This window comes from Brachyhypopomus gauderio, chromosome 15 (assembly GCF_052324685.1).
Source record: "Brachyhypopomus gauderio isolate BG-103 chromosome 15, BGAUD_0.2, whole genome shotgun sequence".
Taxonomy (NCBI): Eukaryota; Metazoa; Chordata; class Actinopteri; order Gymnotiformes; family Hypopomidae; genus Brachyhypopomus; species Brachyhypopomus gauderio.
Window position 1 is genome coordinate 12686704 of NC_135225.1, and position 9690 is coordinate 12696393.

Below are 9690 nucleotides of genomic sequence, written 5' to 3' on the forward strand. Positions count from 1 at the left end.
CGCGTGTGTGTGTGTGTGTGTGTGTGTGTGTGTGCGTGTGTGTGTGTGTGCATGCGTGTGTGTGTGTGTGTGTGTGTGTGTGTGTGTGTGTGTGTGTGTGTGTGTGTGTGTGTGTGCATGCGTGTGTGTGCATGCGTGTGTGTGCTGCAGGTGCACTGGTGGACCAAGGCGTGTTCGAGGAGCTGGCGCGCGTCTACGTGCCCCAGCTGTACGACTGCATGCAGGAGCTGGGCGTGATCTCCACCATCTCCCTCTCCTGGTTCCTCACGCTCTTCCTGTCCGTCATGCCCTTCGAGAGCGCCGTGGTCGTGGTGGACTGCTTCTTCTACGAGGGCATCAAAGTCATCTTCCAGCTGGCGCTGGCCGTGCTGGACGCCAACATCTACCAGCTGCTGGGCTGCAAGGACGATGGAGAGGCCATGACGGTGCTCGGCAGGTCAGGGGGCGGAGCGGGTCACGCACACGCGTGTGGGGATCTTAGTTGTAGGTCCTAGTTGTCCTGAGTAGTTAACCACAGAGGAACCTGAGTAAAATGAATCGTTTGTACCATAAAATCAGCTTTTAAAAAATCTATGTGTGTTGGGGTGTGTGTGTGTGTGTGTGTGTGTGTGTGTGTGTGTTGGGGTGTGTGTGTTGGGGCTGTAGGTATCTGGACAGCGTGACCAATAAGGACAGCACCCTCCCCCCCATCCCCCACCTCCACTCTCTCCTCACTGATGATGGCGAGCCTCACCCTGAGGTGGACATCTTCAAACTGGTGCGCGGCTCCTATGAGGTATGGAAGTGTGTACCTGCGTCTCTCTGTGTGTGTTGGTTGAGGTCCAGCAGTTGTAGGCTGATCGCTCCTGCTCCTGGTTCTCTCTTCCTCCACCCAACGCTCTGACCTCGCAGAAATTTGGCTCCATCCGGGCGGACGTGATCGAGCAAATGCGCTTCAAGCAGAGGCTGAGGGTCATTCAGACGATCGAAGACACGACCAAGCGCAACGTGGTAAACCCTCTCCCACGACACACTCTGCACTGACCTAACAGACGGGTTCATCATTGACCTGAGATTTAATAGGTTGAGTTTATTAACAGTTTAGTTGGCAGTATAGAAATTCTTAGTAAATCTCCAACTGTCAATGTTAAAGAGCTACTGCATGATAGAGCTACACACACACACACACACACACACACACACACACACAGACAAAGTCCACCGCTAACACACACTACTCAGTGCACTGTGAGAGGAGACCTGTACTTCTCCAATTTACCACATACATGAGGAATAAGACACCGCTGTTTAGGATAATTACGCCACCCTTATTGGATACACCTTACACAGGCCCCTCCCCTCCTCTCTCCTCCCCTCCCACAGGTTCGCACCATTGTGACGGAGACGGCCTTCAGCCTTGACGAGCTAGAGGAGCTCTACTCCCTCTTTAAGGTATGTGCTGGCCACCGTAGACAGACCTCCTTCTCGTGTGTTCTCAGGCTGTCTCACCTACTGTCTCCTGCGTGAACACCCTGTCTGTGTCTCTGCTGTGGGCAGCGTACACAGAGAACACTCTTCCCAGCGTGCCTGTGCACATGCGTTCTATCTACTGGGCTGTGCCTTCTTCACATAGGCCCTATAACCAACACTAATTGTGAATTAAAATCTCATCAAGTGGGCTGTGTGTGTGTGTGTGTGTGTGTGTGTGTGTGTGTGTGTGTGTGTGTGTGTGTGTGTGTGTGTGTGTGTGTGTGTGTGTGTGTTGGCTGAAGATTCATCTCCAGGGGTGAGGTGGAAGTCAGTAGGTCCATGGCGTATGTCCATGTGGAGTGATCTAGGGCTGGTCCTGTCTGCTGCACTCTGTCCAATCCTAACCTCAGTTCTGGAACTGGCCAATCACCACCACACTGCTGATCAGTAGCCAATGATACACATGCAGCTCTGCTCCGCCTCCCTCCAGCTCTTAGATGAATGCCCTGGTTGGCCACTTAGCTTGAGTAGCACTGCTGTTGTTGGGCCCCAGTGCAGGAGTGTTGCCAGGGGAGAAGCAGCAGGCTGGTGCTCTTCAGAGAGACAAGGCTCCATGATGCCCTCATCCAGCTCTTAACTTTGGACTTTGGGTTTCTGTTTTGATCCTATTTTAATGCACTTGTCACTGACACTCACCAGTCCACTTGACTGGAAACGCCTTACAGGACTGATGTTTGGAGTGTGTTGCCAGGGAGAACGTTGTCCTCTAGCACTTTATCAATGGTCACTTTGTACCTCAGCAGCACTGCTGGTGACCCAGCCCAACCCCGACAGATGGGGCGTTACCACCGCTGATACCTGCATGTAGTGCCATTTCAGTAATGACTGGTCGTATGAGTAGAAACTGGGCGGGGTTAGAGGGGAGCTAACGAACGTTGCACGACAACAGACAACAGGTCCGCATCGCTAAGCTTATGAAGGGCATCTGTAAGACCGCTAACCTGATCATTGAAGTAACCTAATAGGTGTAGGCAGAGGTGTGTGTGTGTGTGTGTGTGTGTGTGTGTGTGTGTGTGTGTGTGTGTGTGTGTGTGTGTGTGTGTGTGTGTGTGTGTGTGTGTGCGCACGCGTGCATATAAGTAAGTGGGGGGGTAGGATTTGAATTAAGTGACTGGTAGTGGGTTTATAGTTTATAGAACATGCATGTGCACAGACCACATGTTTCCTTCATATTAAAGTGTTCTTGGGATCCAGAGGGCAGAGTGCTACTAAGATCAGAGTGTCTTTAACATTGCTGGTCAAGAGCCATTTGATCAGGTTATAGTTTGACAGCATTGCCATGTCCTGTAATGCACTGCTGTGCTTCTCTGTGGTACTCACATGTTTGCATAGCTGCTGAGTGATTGGCTGGAGCATGACCCCCCCACCCCCTCTCTCCTCTGGTCACACCTTATCGCAGGCCGAGCACCTGACCAGCTGTTACTGGGGCAGCACCAGTAACCCGATGGACCGGCACGACCCCAGCCTGCCCTACCTGGAGCAGTACCGCATGGACCTGGAGCAGTTCAAGGGCCTGTTCTGCGTCCTGTTCCCGTGGGCGGGCGGTGTGCACACAGACTGCCTGGCACTGCGCTGCTTCCGCCTGTTAGACCAGAACGCGGACGCGCTCATCAACTTCCGCGAGTTCATCACGGGCCTCGGTGAGGGGCCTGAGGCCATGCACGTGTGTGTGGTGCAGGGTTTGTGTGTGTGTGTGTGTGTGTGTGTGTGTGTGTGTGTGTGTGTGTGGTGCAGGGTTATGTGTGTGTGTGTGTGTGTGTGGGTGGAGGTTTGTGTGGACGTGTGTGTGTTTATGTAGGTGAGTGTGCAGGTGTGGCTTGTGTGTACACATTCTGCTGTGGTTCACAGTTCTCTCCTTCCGATCTAGGTGTCCTGTGTCATGGAGACCTGACCGAGAAGTTAAAACTCCTCTATAAGATGCATATCTTGCCAGGTATGTGTGGCTGTGTGTGTGTGGCTTTGCATGACTTTCGCTTTTTGTGTGTGTGTGTGTGTGTGTGTGTGTGAATGGTGCACTTTGTGCATGTATTTGAGCACTTTGTGGCTGCCTAAGCTTCCTGCCTGTTTCTTCCCATTTGCCTTGAAAAGCAGAAATGAGAGCAGATGTAGATATTCATTTTGAATTATTCTCCTTCCTCTGACAATAATATAGAACAGTGGCTTTCTCTCTCTAACCTAGACATTCTCTCTCTCTCTCTCTCTCTCTCTCTCTCTCTCTCTCTCTCTCTCTCTCTCTCTCAAGCAAGGTGTATTTTACAGTGGATGGCGTAATCTGCTAACCTCCATTTTTGTGCTTATATAATAACTGATTGATAGCTAATACACAGTCCTGTGAGAGCACAGGAGGCAATAGTACTATCTGATCTTAACTCACTTTTCTAAAGAGGACAAAGGTTTCTTCACATGCCCCCGCATCTTCCACTGAGAACTTGCTGTGTCAGCACCATCAGTGTATACTGAAGGAGATTTAAGAATAGAAGCTGTCTCCAATTGCAAACTTCTGCTATATTCTGAATTCCTTTTTTCACTACAGCAGCCGGGTTCATTTCTCAAAACGTCACAATACATGAACGATGAAGGAACGACTCCCTCTCTCCCCATCTCTCTCCCCCAGAACTGCATCACGAACAGGACGAGCCCGACTCTGCGTTTGAGGCCACACAGTACTTCTTCGAGGACATCACACCTGAGACATCCCACGGTAGGCCCCGCCCCCAGAGTCCTCGGCAGCCTATGGGTGTCTGAATAGGCTACGGCATCCCCCTCCCCCATCTGCTGGAATGTGTACCCATGTTTTTTGTCTTGGTGAAGCTGTCTTCTCCCTCCTCTTCCTCCCCACCACCATACCCACTATGTAAAACAAGAGGGAAGTGAATGTTTATATGTTGTTTGTATCATCATACATCTCATTGGGGCCCTCAGGAGACTCATAGGCTTGCTGATGTAGTTGGCATGTGGAGTTAACAGCCTTAACAGTCCCTTTGACAGGTACGATTTGCATGGCCCTTGATATCTGCTCTGTCACCCTTAGACCCCAAGGGAAAGAATGAAAAGGACGATGGCTTTGTGAGGGTCACCTTCAAAAATGAAAAAGGTAGGTAGTGCCTATGCACCCACCAGCAGATTCACTGATTTCTGAAGATCCTTTTGAAACTGTTTCTTGAAGCTCTGATAAGCAGTATGTAGGTGGTGTTGCTTGCTGTTGTTTTAGACTAAGTGTAATATGTGTTGCCCTCTTGTGGTTGGTTCTAACATTGCATCCAGCTTACTTTGGTCCAACTTAATCGGATGTCAAGGGGGCCAGACCAGTAAACTCATTCCAAAATTACATGGAACCAACAATAAGTCCCCTTTTTAGTTAGTTAGTATTAGTGCAAATAAGTAAATTATAAAAAATGTTTTTATATTAAATGAATTGTCCTTTTACTAAATATATTATGAACAACATTTTACTTTATGTATGTGCAATTTCAACAAAACTTTTTTAAACATTTATTTAAGTGCATTATGCATAAAACCTTATCACAATGACATTTTCCACATCTGGGAAGCAATTCTGAAAATTTGAACTTTCTTGAAACTTTCTTGAAAAATCCGACACATTTTTCTATTTTATGACAAAGATATTTCACTTAAAGAGGGTGCCAGGATCAACAGAAAAAGTGGGTAAAGCAATAGAACTGACTAAAACTCCAACCGCGGGTTGGACTGAACCCCCTGGCGGGCCGTATGTTTGACACCCATGCTTTAATGTCTGTTCAAGCATGCTGGACCGTTACTGAACAGGACTCCTAACACTGATCTTTTTAAGATTGCTAGTTTGCTGTTAGCCAAGACCAATTTATTTCCTAACAAATGGGCAAATAAACTATCATTGCCACCACATATGAGACTTAATAACGATGGACAATGAATATTTTCATACATTTCATACACGTCCGGGCAATCTGCTAGTCAAGACACTTAACTGCTTATGAAATGAAACTCTCTGAAGTGCAAATTGCTCTTCTACTCTTGCGCTGGTTTGATTCCTTTGATCATTTTAATAGCCTCATTTTGTGGAGGCCATGGTGGAAAGTTTCACCATGATTCTTTTATTTATTCATCACTGGTTTTTGTATATGAAATGTTACGTTTATGTTCATCCATTCCATTTACTTGTTTTGAGGGAAATAATGAGTTACCAGCAGACTACATGAAACATGGAATCAGAGCATGTGCAAAAGTAAATGCACCACCGTAATCAATTAAGCAGACCAATCAAATGAGACATCATGGGAAAAGATTTGAGCCACACTGATTAAAAGGGAGAGGAAACCAACCAAACGAGGGTGTCGTGCCAAGACATAAAGCACACAACTCAACAATGCCGAGAGGGAAGAAGACATCCGAGGACATCAGGAATAAGTGACATCAGTCTGGAGAAAGCTACAAGACCATCTCCAAAAGACATCCATCCACTGTAAGACAACTCATTTACAAATGGAGGGCACTGGGCATCACTCCAGCTCTGCCATAAGTGGACGCCCATCAAAACTTAAACCAAGAAGAATCAGAAAAATAATAATTCAGGTAAAGGCCAATCACCTGTGGACAGTTACAGACCTCTCTGGCTGCATCTGGGATAAATGTACATGTCTCTATAATCAGGCAAAAAGACAAGGCATTCATGGGAGAGTTGGTAGAAGCTCTGCTTCTGCGCTCAAGAAAGAACAAAGTTGCCTGTTTAAACTTTGCCACAGAGCACTTGGACAAACCAGAGTCTTTCTGGAAGTCAATTCTCTGGACAGATGAGTCCAGAATTGAGTTATTTGGCCACAATCACAGGTGCCATGTTTGGAGAAAAATCAACACTGCATATAAAGAGAAGACCCTCCTCCCAACAGTGAAGCATGGTGGTGGAAATGTGAAGGTCTGGGCCTGCTTTTCTGACTCTGGACCGGGAATCGTCAATTCCCAGGGCCTATCAACAAATTCTTGACCAAAATCTCCTGCCATCGGTCAGGGAGATGCAAAGCATTCTAGCAAACCTACCATTGATTTAACTGGCAGAGTTCTGCAAGGAGGAGTGGGCAAAAATCCCAAAAAGCATATTTGAGGCACACGTTTGAGGTTACAGATGACGTTTGGTTGAAGTATTGGCTGCAAAAGGAGGTGCCACAAGCTACTAATTTAAAGAGTTCACATACTTTTGCACTTGGTACATTTTCATAGAAATTACTTGTGTTGAATAAATAATGAAAATAAAAGTACTTTTCTGTCTGTCCATTATTTGGAAGCACTGCTTTACAAATTGAGATTCGGATGTTCATAAGATGTTCAAAACATCTTTTTTTTTACATAATACTTATTATATATAATAAAAGACGCAGCAGGAATCCTGGAGGCTGGAATACACTTACTGAACCCACAGACTCATTAACCATCTGGTACTTTCCCCTTTTCTCATGGCTGCAGTGAAGAGGATGCAGACACCAGACTACCGCACGTACCTACGGCTGTGGAACCAGGAAACCAAGTCCAAGTCTGAGAACGTGAAGGATCTCCCAAAGCTCAACCAGGTAGATGTCCACCACAGCCCTCCATGATTGTTGAGTACATTTTTTCATGTCAATGCTGTTGCTGTTCTGTTCACTCACACAGAACAAATGATTCTAGAGTCTTTGAAGCCAAGTTCTTTCCCTCCCTGTTTTTCTCCCTTTCTCTGTCACACGGCTCTCTCTCCCGTAGGGTCAGTTCATAGAGCTGTGTAAGACGCTCTACAACATGTTCAGCGAGGACCCCAACGAACAGGAGCTGTACCACGCCACGGCAACCGTCACCAGCCTGCTGTTGGAGATGGGTGAGGTTGGGAAGCTCTTCTGCAGCCCTTCAAGCAAAGAGGATGAAGAGGAAGAGGAGCGGTTGGCGCTTCATGGGAGGAAGCAGCACAGGGTCCCGGGGGAGCCTTACCCCACACCGGGTCGTGAGCCACGAGGCACGCACCCGGAGTCCAGGATGGAGCTCACGGACGTGGCCGAACCCGAGAACGGCTGTGTCTCCGCGCCCATGGAGGACATCAAGCTGGAAGACTCCTCGCCAAAGGACAACGGCACGTCCTCCGCCATGCTCATCTCGGACGACGAGACCAAGGATGACACGTCGGTGTCGTCGTACTCCGTCCTTAGCGCCGGCTCCCACGAGCTGGACGAGAAGCTGCAGTGCGAGGACATTGCCGAGGACACGGTGCTGGTACGCAGTGGCGGGCCCCACCCTGGGGCGGGGCCAGTTGCCCAAGCCCGCCTCCCCCACAGTGCTAGCGTAGATAAAGACTGGGCCATCACCTTCGAGCAGTTCCTGGCGTCTGTGCTGACGGAGCACGCACTGGTGCGCTACTTCGAGAAGCCAGTGGACACTGCAGCACGCATTGCCAATGCAAAGAATGTGCGTAAGGTGGGCCAGGCAAACATGTCCGTCAGTGACTATGAGATCTCTTTGTCGGGCTAAAACAATGGCAGGCCACACGGGCCTCCTCTCCTTTACACCATACACATGTACGCTCACTATCAAACAGCATCTGCACTAGAAACTCCTCAACGAATCCAAATTCATGCAGACAACATCTGCATATTCACATACACATCTGCATATTTTATCTCACTGCAACTCAACTACCTTTACTCGTAGCCTGCCTTGGCCTGAACTTCAACGTCCATACGTTTCTCTAAGACACTGGATATACGTGGATATTTTGGAATGGAAAGAACTGGCTTCTGCCTGTGTATTTTCTCTAATGTGAATTGCCCCGAAAGCCATGAGCTTCTCGGCCTGAACAAGGACTGTGAATGTTGCTCGATTGTTGATAAACTACTTGGATCTTTTTACCCATAGAAAGGCTGAACAGACCCTTACATATTATATGCTAAAGTGCGCTCTGTGTACTTCATATGGAGTAATGTTGAAAACTAACAATATGTAATTCAGGTAGACTGTGTATAGTAGTGTTGTGTCTACAATTATACTGCCTAGTCTGGGAGTGACCGGTCCTCCTCTTTGAGACTTGAAAGGAACCAGTTCGTAATGGCAGAGTAAACTCTCCTACTGCACCCCAAAAACGCTACTGTTCGGGTTTGATTTGCATTATGCAAATCTGAGTATGCTGACTGGTGAGTGAGAGTGTGTGTGTGGGGGGGCATGACCATCACATTCCCCACAGTGGAGCGGAAGTAAGCCTGACCCCATTCCCAGTGTTTCACTGGGAGATCACTGGAGCTAGGGCTTGTACACATCGTGTTTGGAGGCCTCTCTCCCCCACTGACAGTGGCATCTCCGGATTCCGGATTGGACAGTGCACTACGTAGGGAACAAATGTTAGCTTAAGGCTTATATAGTGCAGTAATCTGGGACTCAGTATCTATGTCTCTCTCTTTCTTTCTCTCTTTCTTTCTCTCTCTCTCTCTCTCTCTCTCTCTCTCTCCTGTTACTCACACATGCACTTTGAGGTTTTTTTTATTTTTCCACCATAACTAAGAGGAGATGTATTTTACATTCGAGGGCAAAATTGGTCTGCAGTCCAATAGCGCTAATGGATGAGGAGGTTGCTTGTATAAACACAGTCCTGTTGCAACATGGCAGGTAGCAGCAGTGTGTAACACACACCCGTCTCTGAAGAGGACAGATGTTTACAGGGTTTTTTTCTTCCTTTGTTTCCTCATAGTCACTGGCATGTCGCATGACTGTCCACATTTTAAAAATTAGTTTCTATTTTACTGTTTTTTATGCTGCTGTTTTATATTTCTTTCTCTGTGGATAGTTTTAAGTGTCCTGTAAATATCTGCTCTGAATAAGTAAAATACAGAAGAAACTACCCTATGCTACATATCCAAAAGCCTCTGGTGTCTTTCTTGTCTGTGTCCGTTTTCTATGGACATTCTGTTGATCTTTATTTATGTGGCAGACATATTACATACAGTCAAATGTTTAGGCAGGTGTGCTATACACTCTCAAAAATAGAAACGGTTGATTTGTCAATAAACACCAAAGAGAAGTTCAAGTCAAATGTATATTTGATGTGACCTTTGCCTTCAACCTCCATGCCGTGTTCCTTCAGAAGCTGTGCAAGTGGACCTGGAAGCAGTTTTGAAGGCAATGGGTAGTCACCCCATAAACTGATTTAACTTTCATTCCTCTTTTGCTCATTCA

The 9690-nt window shown here is 47.3% G+C and overlaps 1 protein-coding gene across 1 annotated transcript in view; it reads left to right on the forward strand.

The window, feature by feature from the left end:
- tbc1d9 (TBC1 domain family, member 9 (with GRAM domain)) overlaps window positions 1-9369 on the forward strand; it is a 25493-nt gene extending 16124 nt beyond the window's left edge. The window contains exons 12-21 of the mRNA XM_076974403.1: window positions 151-436; window positions 646-775; window positions 892-990; window positions 1363-1431; window positions 2909-3149; window positions 3377-3442; window positions 4124-4210; window positions 4541-4603; window positions 6967-7070; window positions 7240-9369. Coding sequence (XP_076830518.1) covers window positions 151-436; window positions 646-775; window positions 892-990; window positions 1363-1431; window positions 2909-3149; window positions 3377-3442; window positions 4124-4210; window positions 4541-4603; window positions 6967-7070; window positions 7240-7995 — 1901 coding nt within the window. The 3' untranslated portion in view covers window positions 7996-9369. The remainder of the gene's footprint in view (window positions 1-150; window positions 437-645; window positions 776-891; window positions 991-1362; window positions 1432-2908; window positions 3150-3376; window positions 3443-4123; window positions 4211-4540; window positions 4604-6966; window positions 7071-7239) is intronic.
- The last annotated feature ends 321 nt before the right edge of the window (window positions 9370-9690 follow it).